The sequence below is a fragment of the Aspergillus clavatus genome, genomic scaffold (genome assembly GCF_000002715.2).
Source record: "Aspergillus clavatus NRRL 1 1099423829794 genomic scaffold, whole genome shotgun sequence".
Lineage (NCBI taxonomy): Eukaryota > Fungi > Ascomycota > Eurotiomycetes > Eurotiales > Aspergillaceae > Aspergillus > Aspergillus clavatus.
In genome coordinates, this window is record NW_001517105.1 from 380,427 (window position 1) to 400,849 (window position 20,423).

At 51.9% G+C, this 20,423-nt stretch overlaps 10 protein-coding genes across 10 annotated transcripts, besides 6 other annotated features; 5 read left to right on the plus strand and 5 right to left on the minus strand.

The window, feature by feature from the left end:
• Window positions 1-1,590: 1,590 nt before the first annotated feature.
• Window positions 1,591-2,591, plus strand: ACLA_054710 (SDR family oxidoreductase; the record flags this gene model as incomplete). The annotated part of the gene is made up of 4 exons (XM_001274849.1): window positions 1,591-1,632; window positions 1,685-1,953; window positions 2,018-2,334; window positions 2,401-2,591. The coding sequence occupies 4 exons, from the start codon at window positions 1,591-1,593 to the stop codon at window positions 2,589-2,591; spliced, it is 819 nt and encodes a 272-aa protein (XP_001274850.1).
• Window positions 2,592-3,846: 1,255 nt separating this feature from the next.
• On the plus strand, window positions 3,847-5,450 carry ACLA_054720 (dienelactone hydrolase; the record flags this gene model as incomplete). Its single annotated transcript, XM_001274850.1, has 3 exons — window positions 3,847-4,093; window positions 4,148-4,585; window positions 4,636-5,450. The coding sequence occupies 3 exons, from the start codon at window positions 3,847-3,849 to the stop codon at window positions 5,448-5,450; spliced, it is 1,500 nt and encodes a 499-aa protein (XP_001274851.1).
• A 220-nt stretch (window positions 5,451-5,670) lies between these two features.
• On the minus strand, window positions 5,671-7,273 carry ACLA_054730 (D-serine ammonia-lyase DSD1; the record flags this gene model as incomplete). Its single annotated transcript, XM_001274851.1, has 4 exons — window positions 5,671-6,083; window positions 6,169-6,658; window positions 6,782-7,067; window positions 7,179-7,273. The coding sequence occupies 4 exons, from the start codon at window positions 7,271-7,273 to the stop codon at window positions 5,671-5,673; spliced, it is 1,284 nt and encodes a 427-aa protein (XP_001274852.1).
• Window positions 7,274-8,070: 797 nt separating this feature from the next.
• Window positions 8,071-8,477, minus strand: ACLA_054740 (putative acid phosphatase; the record flags this gene model as incomplete). Its single annotated transcript, XM_001274852.1, has 3 exons — window positions 8,071-8,121; window positions 8,171-8,402; window positions 8,467-8,477. The coding sequence occupies 3 exons, from the start codon at window positions 8,475-8,477 to the stop codon at window positions 8,071-8,073; spliced, it is 294 nt and encodes a 97-aa protein (XP_001274853.1).
• A 1,364-nt stretch (window positions 8,478-9,841) lies between these two features.
• Window positions 9,842-11,325, minus strand: ACLA_054750 (putative ribosome associated DnaJ chaperone Zuotin; the record flags this gene model as incomplete). Its single annotated transcript, XM_001274853.1, has 3 exons — window positions 9,842-10,891; window positions 10,946-11,086; window positions 11,173-11,325. The coding sequence occupies 3 exons, from the start codon at window positions 11,323-11,325 to the stop codon at window positions 9,842-9,844; spliced, it is 1,344 nt and encodes a 447-aa protein (XP_001274854.1).
• Window positions 10,487-10,510: a microsatellite.
• Window positions 11,326-11,625: 300 nt separating the features above from the next.
• On the plus strand, window positions 11,626-12,097 carry ACLA_054760 (LYR motif-containing protein; the record flags this gene model as incomplete). Its single annotated transcript, XM_001274854.1, has 3 exons — window positions 11,626-11,701; window positions 11,751-11,927; window positions 12,003-12,097. The coding sequence occupies 3 exons, from the start codon at window positions 11,626-11,628 to the stop codon at window positions 12,095-12,097; spliced, it is 348 nt and encodes a 115-aa protein (XP_001274855.1).
• Window positions 12,098-12,342: 245 nt separating this feature from the next.
• Window positions 12,343-13,548, minus strand: slt11 (Pre-mRNA-splicing factor ECM2; the record flags this gene model as incomplete). Its single annotated transcript, XM_001274855.1, has 2 exons — window positions 12,343-13,353; window positions 13,408-13,548. 2 exons carry the CDS (start codon window positions 13,546-13,548, stop codon window positions 12,343-12,345), a joined length of 1,152 nt encoding a protein of 383 aa, XP_001274856.1.
• Window positions 13,549-14,493: 945 nt separating this feature from the next.
• On the plus strand, window positions 14,494-15,752 carry erg6 (sterol 24-C-methyltransferase; the record flags this gene model as incomplete). The annotated part of the gene is made up of 3 exons (XM_001274856.1): window positions 14,494-14,697; window positions 14,766-14,800; window positions 14,858-15,752. 3 exons carry the CDS (start codon window positions 14,494-14,496, stop codon window positions 15,750-15,752), a joined length of 1,134 nt encoding a protein of 377 aa, XP_001274857.1.
• Window positions 15,753-17,219: 1,467 nt separating this feature from the next.
• Window positions 17,220-17,239: a microsatellite.
• A 37-nt stretch (window positions 17,240-17,276) lies between these two features.
• On the plus strand, window positions 17,277-18,755 carry ACLA_054790 (SNG1 family protein; the record flags this gene model as incomplete). The annotated part of the gene is made up of 3 exons (XM_001274857.1): window positions 17,277-17,415; window positions 17,469-18,554; window positions 18,607-18,755. 3 exons carry the CDS (start codon window positions 17,277-17,279, stop codon window positions 18,753-18,755), a joined length of 1,374 nt encoding a protein of 457 aa, XP_001274858.1.
• Window positions 18,756-18,917: 162 nt separating this feature from the next.
• ACLA_054800 (Con-6 family protein) lies at window positions 18,918-19,375 on the minus strand (the record flags this gene model as incomplete). Its single annotated transcript, XM_001274858.1, has 3 exons — window positions 18,918-19,014; window positions 19,111-19,281; window positions 19,326-19,375. 3 exons carry the CDS (start codon window positions 19,373-19,375, stop codon window positions 18,918-18,920), a joined length of 318 nt encoding a protein of 105 aa, XP_001274859.1.
• Window positions 19,071-19,095: a microsatellite.
• Window positions 19,071-19,096: a microsatellite.
• Window positions 19,376-19,384: 9 nt separating the features above from the next.
• Window positions 19,385-19,430: a microsatellite.
• Window positions 19,385-19,431: a microsatellite.
• The last annotated feature ends 992 nt before the right edge of the window (window positions 19,432-20,423 follow it).

A 20,423-nucleotide genomic window follows, 5' to 3' on the forward strand; every position in this document is an offset into this window, starting at 1 on the left:
GGCCTGCAAGGGCAACAAGCTAACTATCCAATCATCCAATGGTGAGATTTAATGGTTGGTTACTCCAGATAACTATTTTTAGTGTGATAAATAAGAGCATTAGCTTTTGTGGCACAGGCTACAGCAGCATTGATTTGAGTTGACCCCTAAGTAGATATTGAAGAAGTGTTACCTGCAATATAGCTCCAAGATAGTATGCGCAGTATCGATATTTAGCTGTGATAGCAAGATAAAGAGCAGAATCTCTTTGTCACACAGTCGAGGTTCTTTTTTCTTCCAGATAAATCGATCATTTAAGATGATAAGCCAGTCAAAATGAACAAGAAAAGATGTTAAGAATGTCGCGGCTAGTCATCAGCCTCTTCAACCTCATCGACCTGCAACGGAAAACTTATCCAAAAGCCATGAAGATGTCTACTTTTGACTCCCCGTGTGTGAGGCCAGAGCTCATTCAGAACTTCCGTGATTCGCATTGATATCCGGAACGTTCCCTCTTCCACAATGTCATATTCCCTCCACACATCCCAGGCCCCCTTTCCCATTTCCTGCACCTCTAGAAATTCCCAAGGATTGTAGTCAGAGCGCGTGATAAGGAAGGATCGCCTTGGTTGATAGAGCATATGTTTTTCTTCCGGTTCAGTACTGCCACAATAGCCCTACCCCCAAGTCCAGCTGGGATTTGGGCTGTCTTATGCCATATTTCTGGTGACTGCGATGGTCGGGAAGGACCCGTTGACGCCTCTGTTGGGCCCGTCGTTGGATCTCTCAGCCCGCGTGTCCAAGGTTGTCGAAGCCCCACTGGCCCAGTCAGCGGCATGTCTATACGTCGCTGGGCTTATCTGGACTGTTATGTTGACACCATTTACGCTCATCAGGATTACCACGATGATCTGAAAGCTGGCGTCAAAGGACTCGCCGTACGCATTGATTTAGCGGCTGAGGACGCGGGGGAAGGGGGGGAAGGGGTTGGGCCGGGAGCCCGGGGGGAAACGAATATGTAGCGAAAGGCCCTTTTCCACAGGGTGCAAAGGCAGACAGGCACGCACCCTCCTGGCTAGCTGAGATTTAGCTTATGTTTCTTTGAGATCATATAGTGGGAATTGGCATGGTGCTGCGCCACGAAGAGTTTGAGTCCGAGATCCCCCGCTGTTTGGTGGGCATGTTCATGATCGTTGTTACTTGTTATCAGCCCAAGGGTCTACTATGAATGGATCCATTGCTTACTCTGATTATCCTAGTTTAGAGGTGCAGGTCCTGCCTAGTCGGAAATCTACTCTACTGTATATGTAACATACGCTGCATGTCTTTAAGGGAGATTAGAGGCAAGTCCATAGGTAAGCATGTATGCACAAGCCTGCATGGCGAGATGAAAACGCTGAGCTTAATAAACAAAGACTTCCATCCCATTCGATTATTATTAAGCGAGCAGTATTACCAAGCACCTGTCATATGATAGATATGGTTGTTGTTTGTGAATCTCTCTTCTATCAAACTGATTGAACTATAACAATCGAGACTACCTCCTTGATGCATCCTACACACATATGCATATAATTCATCCAACTTAGAATCAGTACTCATCCACTCGATATGTCTGTTTATGTCATTACTGGAGTGTCCAAGGGAATCGGGGTGAGTCTGCCTTCTACCGTGTGATGCACTGTCTTTACCTAATCCAGCGTAGTTTGAGTTCCTCAGGCAGATCTCAGAAGACCAGAAGAACCTGGTTGTCGGTCTAGTCCGCGACAAAGCTACGACTAAGAAGAAGATAGCGGCAGAGCTGGGCGACCGTCCTAATGTCCACATCCTCCATGCAGATCTCACCAAGTACGCCAGCCTGAAGCAAGCCGCTGCCGACACGGCCGAGATCGTTGGCGAGCGTGGCATCGACTACCTGGTGGCCAACGGAGCTTTGGTGCCCTACTTGGACACATATGGGCCCATCGGCGCATTGTAGGTCTACCTCTCTCTGGCTACTGTCCGGGCTGGTCTGTGGTTAATGCCATGTGTCCAACAGGAGCGACAAGGTCGAGGAGGTCGAGGCTGTCTCATCGCAGCTATGGCAGACCAACGTTGTCGGCAACATCCACCTCTTCCACCTCTTCCTCCCTCTTGTCCTGAAGGGCGAGGTCAAGAAGGTCATTACCATTTCCACTGGTCTGGCTGACCTCGACTTGACCAACGATTGCGAGGTTGATATTGGTGCTTTATACGCTGCCTCCAAGGCGGCCATGAACATCATTGTGGCCAAGTTCAACGCCCAGTACAAGAAAGACGGTGTGCTCTTCATGAGTATCAGCCCGGGTTTGGTGGAGGTGGGCCGCTACGCGGATTGTACGTATCCCTTCCTGCCTTCAAGATTGCAACATCTGGACATTTTTATTGATGCAATTCCTACAGCCACTCCGGAAGAGATCCAGGGCTTGACAGGATTCATGGGCAAGCTCGTAACCTATGCCCCTCACTTCAAGGGCCCAATCACGCCGGAAGAATCCGTCCGACATGTCAGGTCGACCTGGGAGAAGGCCAGCATTGAGGGTGGGTTTGGTGGTGCGTTTGTCTCGCATCTTGGAAACAAGCAGTGGGTGTAAACCTGGGGGTCCCGCTCCATCAATTACACCAGATACACTTATTGATGTACATGTAACACGTGCATTTACATACACTCCACGAGGTAAAGGTGTCAACCACGCGTAGTACCGCGTACCTTGTAGCCAAACTTGAGAAACTGGTCTGCGATGTTAGATAGAATAAAGCCATTAACGCCCGTAATAAGCACCGCCGAGTCTTTGGGAACGACAAATTGTTCGATTGGGAGAGACATGGTGTTTACCAGCTGCAGGGTAGAAAGTGCGTCAAGCAAGTGTCAGATATAAGAGGTAGGTCAGTACATAGGGACTTAGGTATAGAAGGTTCTACCTTTAGTAGAGGTGGGGGAAACCCACTAATAATAATGACTACACATCACATCTCAGTCCTGCATATAACTGGAAATATCTGAAAAATGCCCCCAAGGTCGCAATTCAAGCTGCCTGGCCGTCTGACTGGCATTGCCGCTGAAACTGTCTCCGTATTAATTCCACTGGCGACAGACTGTAGAATGGGCCGTACCAGATGGGAGTCTTGCCCATGCCTCGAGTATCCTAGTGGCGAACGACTTTCCCAAAATACCTCCCGGAAAGATCCTTCAGAAGATAGAGGGAGAATGGGAATCGACCGGCTCAATCCACGGCGTCGAAGGCCGCATCGACTTTATCTCCTTTCCTTTATGGGCCTGGGTCTCGAGGATACAGTTCAACTGACAGCCACATTTGACTTGAGATCAAGCATTCTCAGTCCCAAGCCTCAGAGCTACATGTTGTCTCTGATTCGCTATCTATAGGTTCAAGTATTATTCCAGAAGAAGCCTACTTAGTGATGGCTATAGTACATAACTATAGCATTGACAACCCCATCTTGCATAATCTATCCGACGATGCAGAAGCCTAGCAGTAGACACCACTCTTTATATGTATAATTAATATCACAAATACCAAACCGATGAAGCTATACCCAGATGGATCGTTGTTGTCGGATGTCAGGTGATCTGGCGATGACGTCGTGGCTGGGACACCCACGTGGATGACGTAGGAAAGCTGGGCGAGCAGACCATGGATCCTCAAATGCCATCTCCCCCGTGGTTCGAGGTTGGAACTCTTTCTGCCTGCTTGATTTCTTCCTTCATTTCTCTCTAGATATCTATCTACAATCTCACATTGTTGGATCTTGCTACCTCCACGTGGGCTTGTTCCTGAGTATCCTCGACTACCATTCCAAACAAGACTTCCGCATCAGAGTATACTACAAATGGCCCTCCTCTCTATCAACGCTGGTGGTGCGAGCGGTGGATTTCTTTACAGCTCGAGTTTAGCGAAGACGCGGATCTGCATCACAGCCGAAACACCGGATTTTGATAATGAGACGATTCGCCAATGGCAAGATGAAGGGTTCGAGGTGATGTACCTGCCGTATAACAATGGAGGGAAAGAGTATATCAGCCAGCTGCGCTCTGTCAAGGAGGGATTAGGAGTAGGAGTCAACTACGCGGTCATTGGTAAGTGTCCTGGCCAATTCTCTTAAATGGTAGTCACTAAACCCTGCCTTGTAGCATTCGGCGATGCCGCCTCGTTCTGTCTGGATTTCTACCTCAAGCCCACCAATGCCAGCCGTCTTAGTGCGTTGATCTCGTACTATCCGACTAACATCCCCGACACGCGATCTCACTTTCCGCCATCGGTGCGCTTCCTGACACACTTGGCTGGCGAGACGGTAGACGTGACGACCGTGCCGACGGCGCTCGGCATTCAAGGGAAGAAGCGTCGCGCAACCCGGCGAATCACCCCTGGTATTGGCACGGGCGAACGTCTCAGCATCGGACACCCGGCTTATACGTATGATAACGTACAGCCAGGCTTCGCCGAGCATGACCTGGAAGAGTATGATCGGCTCGCAGCGGAGCTGGCGTTTACGCGCACACTACAGGTGATCCGGTCGACGACCGAGAACAAAGAGGATCCAGAGAAGACATGGGAGGACCACCTGGAAGGTATGCATATTCTCATCTCCGCGGGAGGAAGTAAAAAGCTGACCGCACAGCGAAATTCTTCTCCATGAACCTCAAGAACACAATGGAGCCATACGTAGATCACCTCACCCCCAACGTCACCTATACCCCGACCATGAGCGGTGGCATCGGCGCACGCGACCTCCGTCGGTTCTACCAACACCATTTCCTAAACAAGCTCCCGCCCTCCATGCGCCTGCGTCTTCTGTCCCGTACTATTGGCGTCGACCGCGTCGTCGACGAGCTCTACGCCTCCTTCGAACACACGCACGAGATCCCCTGGATGCTCCCTGGGGTGCCACCGACCAACAAGAAAGTCGAGGTCGTCCTCGTCAGCATCGTCAGTCTGCGCTCGGGTAAGCTCTACTCGGAGCACGTCTACTGGGACCAGGCCAGCGTGCTTGTGCAGATCGGACTGCTAGATCCTAAGCTCGTGCCGCAGGGCGTGCAGGGCATCGACCGACTCCCGGTGGTCGGCAAGGAGGCCGCGCGGAGGATCCTGACGGAGAACCCGGAGTCGGAACAGCGCCACTACCATAACCGGCTGATCCGGGCCGCGCATGCGAAGCACCGGCACAAGAATGCCCAGGCGAAGAGTGATCTGGTGGACGAGTCGGGGGCGGAGCTACGGAGCGAGGCCGAGCAGTCCGTCAGCACTGTGAATACGAAAGGGAAGGGGAAAGTTGTGCAGCGGGAGTCGCGGCCGGAGGCGGAGCGGGAGGAGAGTGATGGAGCGGAAACTGAGACGGAGCAGAACGGGAACGGCCATGTCAATGGGAGTGCCAATGGCCACCCTGAGAAAAGGGGCGCTTCCGTGGAAGATGATGACGAGGAGGAGGAGCTATAAGTATGCGCACGACCATGATTACATCCAGATTGCTTTGCCGTCGCGGTGCTATCGCTTGCTGTATGATTTCTCCGGGTTCATGTTTCTCTCGCTGGCTTTTCTGGTTTGTGTTCTATATCCCTAATGACTTGCTCGCTTTCGATTCCAGTATAGTATAGTATATTTTCACGTCAGATGGCAAATGAAATTGTAATTGAACCCACAACGATATACCTCCCTCTCACCAGCCCTTCCACGGCACCCACGTGTCAACCACCACATCGTTCTCATCAACCACATAGTACACATGGTGCTGCGCCGCAGTTATACACGCATGCTGGATGTACAGCGGCACCTTCTGCCCCACACGAAAACACTCCTCCACCCGCTGACCCTTCGCCTCTGGGCGCGCCAGCCCCAGAATCCCATGCTCCTGCGACGTCCGCACCACCGCCCACCCAGGCCGGTCCACCACGCGCCCAAACCCGGCAACCTCGCTCGTCTCCTTCGAAAGCGCCACCGTCCCCGCGTTGACCAGCGCCTCGTTGCGCTCCGGATACACGCTGCACACCTCGGCCAGCACGCGCACCGCCTGCTGCGCCTCGCTCACCAGCCCCGTGCAGACCTGCTGGAGGTCGTTGGCGGGGAAATTTCCTGTCCAGTCTCAGCAACCCCACACCCCACTTCACAAAAAAAAAAAAAAAAAACTCCAATCAGAGCAGGGGCACGGGAAACGAACCAGCATGCAACTCCACCTCCAACTCCACATCCCGCGGCACCTTCTCCCTCAGCGCACCCACCACATGCGCCGTCGGCGTCGACCCAAAACTCACCACCACGCGCCGGCCGCTCTCGCGCCCCAGCGCCGCCGACGCCGCAACAACCCCCTCGAGCTCCTCGCCCAGCACCCCCGCCGCCGCCTCGGCGCCGCGGCACCCGTACGAGTGCCCCGCGTGGCAGTAGAAGCCGTAGACCGCGGCGGCGGGCGAGGCCTCGACGCGGCGGACGAGGGCGGCGAAGGCGGGCGCGGAGCGCTCCAGCCCCGCGCGGCGGGTGCCGACGTCGACCTTGAGGAAGACGGGCCAGGGGGCGTGGCCGGAGGAGGCGTTGAAGGCCTCTAGGGCGGCGATCTGCTGCTCGCTGTCGACCATGAGGACGATGCGGACGGAGGGGGTGAGTTGGGCGAGACGTGGGAGGGCGCTTGGGTAGATGGGGAGGCCGTAGAGGCACTGCCGTCACATTTATTAACTTTTCTCACTCATTGTAGATTTGAACTGGGGGGAAGTGAATGTTTGCTATGGGTGGGGGAGGGGGAGGGCAGGACTCGCCTCATCCAGAATCCCCTCCTCCACCAGCGGCATCGCGCCGCGGATCTCGCTGAGCGTCGACGCAACGATGCGTCGGTGGGTGCCGTTGCCGAGCATCATGCGCGTGACTTCGAGGGACTTGAGGGTCTTGACGTGCGGGCGGAATGAGATCTGCAGGTCCTTGACGTCGTCGAGGAGTCTTTGGATGTTCTGTTGGAGGATGGGTTTGCTGAGGAGGAGGGATGGGGTGGGGAGGTCGGAGGCCGGGCGGCCGATGAAGGATTTGTGGGATTGGAGGGAGAAGTCCATGTTTGCGGTGTATTGCTTTTTCCTTCGATCTGTACGTGATTGTTGTTCTTTCAATGCTGGAGAGAGTCGGGTAGTGGTGTCAGTCAGGGAGAAAATAGAAGGAGGATGGAGACAACTGGACGTTTTTATGTACTGCTCGTGCGGGGTTGTCGTGTTGGGGTTCCCCGCAAGGGATGCGATTTCGGGGGTCGGAGGCGCCAACTGGCAAAGCCGACTTTTACATTCCATTAGGGTTACATGGTTGATCCTCTCTATTTTGATATGAGACGACAGGACATTATGCGAGTATGTCTACAGGAACACTGATACTCCATTTTATCATGTCTCTTATGAAACGTTAATAGTTGATAGCGATGCGATACCACCCTGATCAATGCCATGTGGATCCCTGCCGGACTAGACTCCAACTCTGCAGCTTTAGCCTCTAGCCCTAACATACAGTGTGTGTACTTGCATACCTGCATAAACCTCATGACTATGAGTCATGATCTAGGGAATTCAGTTTGAATTCTAGAATACTTGTGAAATACTGCGAAATGGGTATGCTTCACACCCTTTATCTACTGACCCTCTCATTTTAATAAAATACCAGCAGATGCAGTGCAACCCTCACACTTCCTGCCTCTACCATACCATATACCTTGCACCAAGGGCTCAACAATGGGTAGAAACATCTACCATTAAGACTAGGAGAAGGAAAAAGTTGTTCGTGTACAAGATATTGTCCTGGTATCGCCCCACTCAAACACTACTCAATTGAAGTTAAAATAAGCTTATCGAGTGGAGCTATATGTCAACAGTATATAGTTTAAATTGTAGATATGTCATATTACACTCTCGTCCGTGAATGCCATACCTATTTTCATTGCTGATTCAATATCTCAGCTAGCTGTCTCAGTATGCATCTTGACGGAGGAATAGCTAAATTACTGTACTATCTAGTGCTTAATATGCTGTACAGGTCTGGCGATACATACTATCCTTTCGTCCATGTAACTGACACAATCCTCACTAGCTGCCCTGTCCTACTGCGTGATCCGAGTCTCGTTCTTACCATTCTTCTGTCGAGGGTTGTACTTAGCACTCCACGTTTACACAGGAAGTGGTAACAAAAAAAAAACTTACCAGCTTGCGGCTGTACTGGGCACCCACACTATTACCGCTAACAGCATCATATGAGACAGGACTGGAGTAGTTGTAGGTAGCAGGAAGATGCTTATAGGTGTCTTTGACAGCCTTAAGAGTGTCGGGTCGCTTGGTCCTTGAATGGACAACAGGAGAGGACGCTAAGAATGGTGGTCGAGTGGGACTGTGGGAGAGAAGCCAAGCCTGTTGTTGTAGGGGTTCTACCGCTGCCCTAAAAAAGTGTCCAGACCCTAGTTAGTCAGTAACAGTAGTTCTTATGACACCTGTCGACTAACACGTGCGACATCCGGCATTCATCAACGGCGCTTCTATCGGCGATTTTGTCAGTATCAAAAGCCACCGGCAGATAAGTGACGCCTGCTATTCTTGCTGATATCAAGTGGCTTCGGTTCTTATGGGGATCAAGACCCCAAGAACCCCCCAAGCTTTTTCCACAATCTTGCCACGGCACGAGCTGTGGGCGTCACTGTGCATGATCCGTAACCACCACCAGTCATGCAAAATGCAATGATTCAATAGTCTACCAGCCATCTTGATTTCGGCGTCGCTGATCCCATCCAGGAGTAATTGGGGTGTTCCTTGTAACGCCATTTGATCTGTTGAGATTCCCGTCAGCGGCGGTCCGAGCCTTATTCTGTTAGAAGTCAACATATCAATTCAGTCCACGCACTATCAGATGGAGTTAGCCCCGGAGAGGGACTTACACCTCTCAGGCCCATGTCATGAGCAAGAGAACATAGGAACAGAGATGAGAAAACCCGCCGTCAGTGAACCGAACACAGGCCGCGTCATAGCTGATACGAAGGAAGAAGGGGGAAAACACCATCCCCAAGCCCATTAGCAGCCCGAGACAGCATGCCTACGGGGAGAAAAAGTAAAATGCGACGGGTGAAATTTAAGAAAAGGGCGTGGGGGTGGTTTAATAGTTGAGGAATTCGTGCGGCTGAGATACGAGCGATAATTACAATCAGTGCAGCGATGTCCATCTCGGCCAGTATCATTGACCCCGTGTGGGGCCGTTCGGTTGACTCCCTCGCCATTCATTATCCGACGTGGATAGACTGATCAGAGGCATTAATCTTGCATCGAAGGAGCTCCCAGTATGCCCCCGGACTCGAACGCCACGTTCAACTTTTTGATGTGTGCAGGATTCACGTCTCGATTGGGAACAGCTAAGATAAGAGGCACCCAAAATCTGCCGAAACGCCGGAGGGCGCAGACGGTAATGCAGGAACAGGCACAGGCAATCAGAGACGTGGTCACATTGAGATACTCAATCGGTCCTTTTGACCACCCAAAGGAAATCGATTTCCGGATGCTTTCTCTTGAGGTCATGGGCGATGGGGCTATGGTCAAGGGAGAGAACGAAGGTGGACAAGAGAGCTCTCTTGGATTCGGTGAGAACAATAAGCAAGCCCTTTGCTCTTGCAATTGCCATCAAATAATGGATCTCTGGGTAGGATAATTTACTGAGAAGTGAATGGGCGACTGGGGTCGGAAATCAATGCACAGAGAATAATAGATTCTATAACATCACGTCATTGCAAAGTTTGCGACAGATCTATCTATCTACACCATCATGTCAAAAGTAAATCATAGTCATCCGCTGAAGGCACTCAAAACAAAGGTAAGATCTCAAGGACGAGCCCTCTAAGCGAAAGCCTTAACCTCGCCATCCTTGAGCTTACCAGCACCGACCAGTCTCTGGGCCTCCTCGGCCCACACACCCTTGACGGCGGCGCCGTCCTTGCCAGCAGCATTGAGGCGCTCAGCCAGAGAAGCAAGCTCCTCGGCGTCAATCTTGCCCATGATGAGCTCGACATCGCCCAGGACAGAGTCAACCTGGGCGGCAGAAGGCTCACCAGACTCAGCAAAGTAGTTGACATCCTTGACAGAGCCCTTGAGCACACGCTTGTTCTTCTTGGCAGCGTTTTTGGCAGCCTCCTTGGCCTTCTTGTTCTTCTCACGCTCGGCCTTGGCGTTCTCCTCGGCATCCTTCTTGCGCTGCTCCTCCTCCAGACGAGCCTTCTCCTTCTCCTCAGCCAGACGCTTGGCCTCGGCCTCCTTCTCCAGACGCTTCTTGTCCTTGCCGGCACGGGCCTGCTGGCGGAACTTCTTGATTCTCTCGTCCTGAGCAAGGCAGTCATCGACCAGGTGACGGAGGCGGGCAGTATCCTCGGTCTTGCGCTTGCGGCGGGCGTTGGCGTTCTTCTTCTCGACATGACGCTTCTGGTCACGGTTCTCGTTGTCATCGGGAACATCCTCGTCGAGATACTCAAATGTACGCCAGCTGTCGAAGTTGTAGAAGAAGTTGTAGAAGGCCTCGACCTCCTCCTGGGTGCTGTTCTCGTCGCCGAGCTTGGGAACGGGCTGGGTCTTGGAGAAACGGCCCTCGGCCACGAAGACGGGGCCCCAGCTCTTGTAGAAACCGCGCTTGGTGAGGTCCTTCTTGGATGGGGGGTCAACGTCGGCGGCCTCATCGACGGAGTCGAACTGGCGACGCTTGACGGGGTCGGTCAGCAGCTCGTTGGCCTTCTGGATGCACTTGAAGAAGTTGTCGTTCTCGTCGCGGTCACCAAGAGCGGCCTTCTTGTCGGGGTGGTGACGGAGGACCTTCTTGCGGTGGGCACGCTTGATCTGCTCGGGGGTAGCACGCCAGCGGTACTTGCTCAGACCGAGAACGGCGTAGTGATCTTGGGCCTAGGGGGAATGTCAGTATCGAATAGCAGTCTTCACTGGAAACTATCGACCGACCTTCCAGTCCTTGGCATCTCTGGACAGCATCATGGGATCCTCAGCCTCGGAGATCTCATCATCCTCATCATCCTCAGTCTTCTTGACATTCTGCTGGGCCTGGATTCTCTCATCCTCGGAGAAAGTGCGCTGGTGACGCTTCTAAGAGGTTGTTAGTACACAGTTAACTGACATCAATCCTGAATTTATGCAATAACTCGTAAGGTACTGAAGAGGAAAGTACTGACTCTGCGGGCGTGGGCCAAAAAGTGAGGGCCAACAGGCTCCAGGTTTCTCTGGATGGCGGCAGAGAGGGTGCCAACAGCCTTGAAGTCCTTGTCGGAGCTCCAGTCCTGAGACAGGATGGGCAGGGTGACGTTAATGACCTGGTGGGAAGCCATTACATATGATTGTCCGAAGCAGACGATGATATCTGGGACTTCGAGGGATGGAAGAGGGGGAGGAATGGAGGATCAGATCCAGGTTGTGTGCCGCTGACAAGCAACAGCAAAAAATCGAAGGGCAATTTTTATTTTTTTTCTGCCCCGACTTGCCGCCCCGCCCGTGGCCAATGGAACAGCGGCAGTTTCGGAGTTCATCGAAGGCGACAATCAGCGATAACCGATGTTCATGGCTATTTGTCTGATTCGAAACAACAGTCCTTTACATTCCGTCCAGTCTATTCATTATTCTTTGACAACATGGCTTCCCAGACCGCTGTTGCTGCCCGTGGTGCTTATAGGCAAATCCTCCGTGCTACCCGCGTCGCTTTCCAAAGTCAGACTCCATACTCCCCATATCAGCCTGCGATACTGACGGTCCATAGATGACTTCCGTGTTTTGATCGCTGCTCGTCAAGAAGCCCGTCAACAGTTCGACAAGCATCGTCGGGAAGGCATCGATACTCCTATGCAGATCAACCATGCGAAAGAGGTAGCCGATATTCTAAGACACAACATTGTACAGGGTGTCAGGGACGGCAGCGATGAGGCCTCCAAATGGGGTATGTACAATCGATCATGGTTAACGCAGGCCTTCGACGTTGAAGTGCTTCAATGCTAACACACTCCCTTTCCAGAACTCCGCATCCACGACGATATCGAGCGAGGAGACAACGATTCGATCAAGATTGGGGGGAAGAATGTCAAGATTGAGAAAGCCTGCTCTGCATGATTGGAGCTACGGGCCAGATTTAACTGGAGTCTCTGTCCTATTGTTTGGTTGAAAGAAAGATGGCAAGACTTGCATTTGCAATTGTATTATAGTATACCCATTTTCCTCCCCTCCTGGCGTCTCTTGGGGTATTTTTCTGGAGAAAAAAAAAATGCATAGACAAACAACGCCCGCTCTGAACATATGTAACATGCCTTTTGTGCAAATCACAGAAATGAAGACCGCAAGAATCTGATAGAGACAAATCAATCCCCCGACAAGCTGGAATACTGAACCTCCCCGCTTCCAGGAGGCGGCGCCACTAGCCGACTCTGGGACTTCTCTGTGGTGGACTCGTCAGCAGCTGCGATGGCCCTCTTGCCTGAGTTGCCACCCTTTGGTGTCTGCACGGTCTGCCGCCCTTCGCGAGCATTTTTCATCCGTTCCTCCCGATCCAAGTTGTCCAAAGGCTTGGGCTTGCCCCACCGGACTCGTAGGGGACATCCTTGAATGACAGCTTTGCCCTGACAATGCTGCGCGGCAGCTTCGGCGCCCTCTCGCGTCGCGTAGTTGACAAAAGCGCAGTGGGACCGGTGGGAGCAAATCAAAGACCGTAGCTGGCCGAATTGCGTAAAGAAGGTTCGCAAGGTGTGTTCTGGAAGATCATCCTCCACGCCCGTCACGAAAAGCGATGTGACGTTCGGATCGGCCGGGGGAAGATAGTCCTCTGGTGAGGGGGGCAGCTGAGCGGTGCCGGGGAAAGGACGGCCGCCACGGCCCCCGCGCATGTTTCCACGTCCTCGCCCCGGTAGTGGTGTACCTCTTCGGCTCTCACTCGTGCGAACGGGTCCCGGTCCGTTGCCATAACGACTATGTACAACGGGGGCGTCTGTAGGCGGCGCCTCACTCGATTCCTCCGACGGTCCCTCAAGTCGCTGTCGCGGTTTCCTGTAGTAAGGTTCACTGTTCGCAAGTCTTCTCAAAAGCTCACGGGCCTTCTCGTCTGTCTTCTCGTATGCTTCCACCGCCCCACGACCCTCTTCGATTTCTTTCTCGTGTTCCTGCGCATAGTATTCGCGGTTGATTGAGCTCTCCGGTCCGGGAGCAACCATCTTCAGGGCAGCATCTCGAACAACAATTGGAAGACCGAATGACAGATCCAGCATACAGCACTGGCAGCAGTTTTTCAGGCGTGCGCAAGTCAGGCAGATCGTGGTTCGCTTGGTGCGTGCCGTTCGATCGGCTTTCCAACGAAAGATGGTAAAGGGACGTGTACACTAATATGCATCAGTAACGAGCCTTGCGCATGATCGAGAATCAATAGAACTTACAATTTTGCACTCGGCGCCATGGTCCTCCTTGAGCATCTGCACGTACGGATTATCGGGGAGGCAATTCTCGCATACGGAAGGAAAATCGGTGGACTCCCATCCCGATCGGTTGAGATCTTGTTTGATCTGAGGGGGAGGCATGTTTGATTTATGGGGTGAATCGCAAAAATCAACGATAGTAAGCAGTCGTCGATGCGCTCAGTAGTTGAGCCGGACACGCCTTGACGTGGTGAGCAAAACCAAGCAACGTTTATCGATAGTCTTTGCCCTCATGCCGTGGCTGCCTGTGGCTGGTGAGCTTATGTAAGTATAGCCATCACGTGAACCCTCTTTGGCACATGCCAATTGTTCTTGTGTTGCTCCGTAGATAAGGTAGACTCGGAAGTTGGAACCTCATACGCAATACGCAGTAACAAATTGCTTAGAAATCCGATATGGCGTCTCTCTCGTATCTCTGCGTATATTCCCATCGACCTCAAATCATAATAATCACAACTTCAGATGCAAGGACATGTCAACATGCAGAATGCAGACCGACCATATGCCAGCCGACGGGGATACGCGATACGCGATACGCAAATACGCAAATACGATGGGCTCTCAGGCCAGGCTTGGCGACTTTTCCTCTTCCCTCCTCACAGCCACCCTCGGAGCAGCACTTTCTCCGGCAACGTTAACCTGATGGGACCACCCCCAGACCGCTTTTTTGGGTCTAGCGGTTCTAGTGCTGCCACTTGTGGTTGGCTGGCCGGGTTAATTACTGTGATTGGCCTCAGGCTCCCAGTCAAGGACTCGCAATTCTGCCTCCTTTATTTGGTCGATCTGGGATTTTTTGTCTTGCTGGCAATCACATTCATATCACACAACCACCCCCCCCCCCCCTTCTTTTTTCTTGATTTTTTCCTTTCTGCCTGCTTGGTTCCGTTGCTCTGGCATTGTGATCTTTGCGCATATATCTAGCCTCCAAGTCTCCTGACCAGGCCATTGTTCTCTCTTCTCTTTACGCCTTCTTTTCTTCTCAGTGATCAGTGATCCACCCCTTTTACCCCTTATCACATTTTAAATCCCCCCCAGTTGATATCAACAATGGCCCCCACTGCTTTGGAACAGGAGAACCACACTCGCGACGCCGAGTTCAATCGCGCGCTCCATGGAAAGTCTGCTCAGTCTCAGGGTGGCTTTGCTGCCATGCGTGGCAAGGATGCTGCTGCGCAGAAGGCCGCTGTCGACGAGTACTTCAAGCATTGGGACAACAAGCCCGCTGAGGAGGAGACTGAGGAGATTCGCGCAGTTAGTACCTGCTGAAACCTCGGATCCCAGACAACCATCACTAATTGATTGCTTCCTGGTTTAATTAGGCCCGCCGTGCTGAGTATGCGACATTGACCCGACAGTACGTTTTTTTCAACCTCCACTTGGCGATTCATTGAGACCATCTGACATGTTGCAGCTACTACAATCTGGCGACCGATCTGTATGAGTATGGATGGGGCAGCTCTTTCCATTTCTGCCGCTTCAACCAAGGCGAACCCTTCCTCCAGGCCATTGCCCGCCATGAGCACTACCTCGCTCACCAGATGGGCATCAAGAGCGGCATGAAGGTTTTGGACGTCGGCTGCGGTGTTGGCGGTCCTGCCCGCGAGATCGTCAAATTCACCGATGCCAACGTGACCGGCCTGAACAACAATGACTACCAGATTGAGCGCGCGACTCGTTACGCCGGGCGTGAGGGATTGAGCCACAAGCTCAACTTCGTCAAGGGCGATTTCATGCAGATGAAATTCCCCGACAACAGTTTCGATGCCGTTTACGCCATTGAGGCTACCGTCCACGCTCCCGAACTTGAGGGTGTGTACAAGGAGATTTTCCGTGTGCTGAAGCCCGGTGGTGTCTTTGGTGTCTACGAGTGGCTCATGACCGACGAGTACGATAATGACGACCCTGAGCACCGCAAGATCCGTCTGGGTATCGAGCTTGGTGATGGTATCTCGAACATGGTCAAGGTCTCCGAGGGTCTGACCGCCTTCAAGAATGCCGGTTTTGAGCTCCTTCACAACGAGGATCTGGCTGATCGCCCCGATGCCATTCCCTGGTACTACCCCCTGGCTGGCTCGTGGAAGCACATGACATCGCCCTGGGATTTCTTCACCATTGCCCGCATGACATGGTGGGGTCGTGGTATCGCTCATCGTTTCTGTGGCGCCATGGAGAAGATCGGTCTCTTCCCCCAGGGCACCCAGAAGACCGCCGACAGTCTCGCTATTGCCGGTGACTGCCTGGTCGCTGGTGGTCAGAAGAAGCTGTTCACGCCCATGTACCTGATGGTCGGAAAGAAGCCCGAGTAACGAATTACTGCATCACGCGAAATGCCTGTACAAACAGCCGCTTTGCCTGCATCTTTCTGAGTTATAGACGCGGCGGTCTAATTATTTCTTAATTGTCTTTTTTTTTTCGCTTCTCGTTTCTCTTTGTTCGATTATTTCTTTCTTGATTTCTATTTGATCTGTGTTATTATTGCAGACCACTGTGGGATGCTATGTTTGTCTTTTTTTTTTTTTTTTGATGCCCAACCCATCCTGCGGACGGTGTACGTTTCACTGCTGAATATGCGCTGATGGTGATGACTTTGTTGTTCCTTTTGTTCTTTTCTTTTGTTTTTTTTTCCAGTCAATATAAATATGTAATTGACCATTGAGTGAAAAAAAAGGGTTTTCTGCGTTTGCCAGTCATGCTTGATACCATTCAGTTTCCAGTACATAGACATAGTGCGGCTGCTAGTTGCGTTTGACTGGCACCAACCCAAGCAGAGATCATATTCAAGTGTTTGTTGCCTGCAGTTGATGAAATGACTATCCTCATCATGATTACATATATATGTGTGTATCACATCAGAAATTCTTGAGAATGCATACACTCTGGTTATTGAATGACAGCAACTTATTTCAGACACTAGATATTCTGATTACTATCAAGTGAAATCGAAGCAAATAGCGAGATGTAAACCATTGATAATGATATATAAATATATATTTTCAGGCTACAGAAGATGAACATGGAGTGCATCTCTCCGTACATATCACGAACATCAAATCTGACATAACAATCTCCTAGAAAATATATAGAGATACCCAAGGTTGGATATACTGTATATATACCCTTGCAGAAGTAGCTAGGCTAGAGCTAGTATGATGTTCTGCATCCCGAGTCATGAAGAACGCTGATTCAGTCCTGATGTTATATTTCCGTCATTATAGCAGGGTCCTAAACTCCTAATGCTAGTCTTGCATGGGAGATCGCACTAGAAACCTTTGCCAGTTAAAGTTAAGCGCCGATCAAGCTACGCTAAATAGTCTCAATGGACTATAAAGTATGATTACTGATTTCCTCTGACCAGAATACCAGAATGATTGATGCTTTGAAGAAACTTTATGTAGTCCGTTGGAATGCTACAGAGCCTACAGTCCTAAAGCACGGAGACCGAATGACCGACACCCCGACCAGACAGCTCAGTAATTTCGTGAAGAGTTCTGGGGTTCTCAATTGACATTTGATGGCTTCTAGAATTATCAGAAGGTTTGAAGTGCGTATCCAACCCAATCATGACGAAGAATGTGCTTGGAGATCCGGACTAGGCAAATTCCCCATGAAACCGCTTACTACTAGTAGCTTACGCTGTTCTCGTCATCATTATCGACTTTTTTGCTTACGGCTGTTGGCACTTGCACGTCGTCATGTTTGCAGGGTTGATTAAATACCCCCCCCTTCGTATCCTCAATACTTCTCGCTCCCTCGATTTTGATTTTATTTGATTATTTCTTTCTTTCTTTCTTTCCCATGGGCATTGAATTCGCGACAATCAGCCTCTCACCATGACGGTTGACGAAGCGCCGCAATCAACCGACAGCCTCGAGGCCGCAGCGCCCGAGAAAGCACCCACTCCGGTGGGTTTCTGGGATCCAGCCTTAGAAGCGACCCGCAAGCGAGTGGTTCTACTATGGGCGCGCATAGGTAAGAGCGCGAACCTGCGCAAAACAAACGCCATTTTAACTAAAGAAATTGAGTAGTGTTGATGCTCTGCGTCTTCATCCTCTGTATACTTTCGCTGTACTGGGCCGTTCAGTTTCGAGCGGAGGACCGACTACCTGCTTTGACCGTCTGGGTGGTCGACTTCGATAACCAGGTTGAGCCATATAAAAATGATACTCTGACCGCGATTGTGGGACCGGTCGTGACGGACGTGGCGCGGCAGGCTGTTCAGTCGAATCGCAAAGGCGTCGGATACACGATCAAATCGCCCGCCGACTTCGACTTTGATCCCTGGGCTGTGCGGCAGGGGGTCTACGACGAGCATGCGTATGCCGCGGTGATTGTGAACCCGAACGCGACGGCGCTGCTTTACGACGCGGTGCGCAACGGCAACTCGTCGTATGATCCGTCCGGCGCTGCGCAGTTCATCACCATCAGCGCTCGCGACCAGACCACGTATTCCAGCTACATCGACCCGGCGCTATCGTCGTTCCAGCTGGCCGCGCTGGCCGAGTTTGGTCCCAAATGGGTGCAGACGCTCGCCGCGCAGTCGGTGAACATCTCGAGAGTGCCGCAGGCTGTGAACCCCGCGATTGGCTTCCAGCAGGTGGACCTTCGACCGTTCGGCCCGGCTGCGGCAACGCCGTCCGTGACCATTGGCCTGATTTACCTGATCATCATTGCGTTTTTCAACTTCCCGTTCCTGATGCCCGTCCACGTGCAGCTGATCAAGGGCGACCATCCGCCGCTGAAGGGTCCACAGTGGCTGCTCTGGCGGCTGTGCTCCAACATCACGGCGTACTTCTTCCTCTCGTTGTTCTACTCGTTCGTGTCGCTGGCATTCCAGGTCCCGTTCAGCAATCATCCGGCATCGGAAACGCTCCTGGTGAGCAATCCCAACGCCTATGGACACGGATCGTTCGTGGTGTTCTGGATGCTGAACTGGGTCGGCATGGCGGCGCTTGGTCTGCCGTGCGAGAACATGGGCATGATCCTCGGCTTCCCCTGGAGCGCGCTCTTCCTCATCTTCTGGGTTATTTCCAACGTTGCCACGGGCTTCTATGCGCTGGACCTGGCGCCGGCATTCTTCCGCTGGGGATACGCCTGGCCGCTACACCGGAGTAAGTATCCGTCCTCCTACAGATCCATCACGTTGTTCTAAACTCGCGTTAGTTGTCGAGGCACTCCGGACCATCCTCTTCGACACGCATTCCCGCATCGGCCTCGATTTTGGTGTTCTTTTTGCATGGGTCGGCGTGTCTATTCTCTTCTTTCCCGTTGCGGCGTTTATCATGCGATGGAAGATGAAGCGGGGGCTGTGATGAACTTTCCATACGGACACTGCACCAAAAAAAAAAGCATATAGACAAGATTGTACATATAATAGCAACCCCATAGACATACACATACACATCTGACCTCACAAGAACCCTCATGTACAATCCGCGTCCATACCTTTTCATAACCATAACCATAACCTTACCCTAATCACTCGGCTGATCGGGCTCCTGACCCATCGCCTGCAACTTCTCGCGCGCCTGCTTCTTGCCCATATCCGTGACGTTGGGGTTATGCGTTGCCCTTTTGTCCCCACCACCACCATCATTAGCCCAGGTTCACCTATAGCCAAAACTCTCAAAAAAAAAAAAAAAAAAAAAAAAAACAGAGGATACATACGCCTTCAACCCCCTCTTTACATTCGACGCGTGGCGCTCATCCCCGCTCGGGCCCTGGTCGGATTCATACTTGTCGAGCTCCTGCTGCGCATGCTGCTTGGCTTGTTTTGAGACGCGCTGGTTCTTGAGTGTGCTGTTGGTCGTTTGGTCGGTTTTGAGCATCTGGTCAGTGCTGTGTTTTGTAGGCAGGGGGGACGGAGACGGGTATGGGCTTACGCTTTGTAGCCTCTGATGACGTTTTCGGGGGGGGCGCCTTCTCGGCCCATTTTGGCGATTTGTTGATGATGTTGTTGTTGTTGTTGTTGTTGATGATGTTGTTGTTTGAATTCAATCAGTTATGAATGTGGATATGGATATGGATATGGTTGCTGGGGTGGTAGGTGCTGGTTTAAGTAGGGATGAAGATGGCTGGTGGCGCTGGGATGTCATGATGTGTGTGGTATATGTTGAATGATGCTGGATGACATGATGTTGTATTTCCGTGGTAGGAATTGTGTGTTGAAGGGCATAGCATATTTTACAACTTTACTTACTCCGTAGATATACAGATAGTCACTACGGAGTCAGTTGCACATGTTGGATGCAGGGATAGGCAAGGTCCCTGACGATCATATCCACTTCTATGTATGCATGTATGTATGGAGTAGTTTAGATACTCCACGGGCAGGGGCAGTTCCAGTGGAGACGGCGAGTGCATCAGATTGACTCCCGAAATTCCGATAAAGTAGTTGAGATCAGAGATTCCTTCTATAACGGCTCCGTGTTATAGCCTATACCCCGTTGCTTCGAGATGAGATGTACACCCGGACAAAATCTCCGTCCTCGCCATCCAGCGCCAACAAACTGTTCCTAGCCAAAGCCTCGGCCGGGATACACTTCCGCTGGCTAGGACGCTGGTTCGAACCCTGCTCTTCGAAGAAAGTGGCAAGATCTGGGTGATGCTTCGTTTGACTCAAGATGTGCTGGCATAGATCTCTGCTTCAAAGGGTCCGATGTTGATGCTGATGCGTACATGCAGAGAGTCGAAGGACCCAGCTCAGAGTCGCCGGAGAAAAAGGAAGGCCAACACATGCCTGTCTATGATGTTACCTTCGCCACAAAGGCGTGAACTGCAACCTCACCGAACGCCCGTCTTCGCGCTAAAGATAGCAAAAAAAAATTTTGCGGCCTTCTAGAATAACAGGGTATGTCCACGTGGGCAAGTCCTCACCCAGGTGCGGCCCTGCGGGTCTTGACTCTTGCACCTGCAGGACAGCAGGGTATCATGGTATGTGTCCCACAAGGCCTCTTCCTCGCATGTCCAAGTCGCCATCC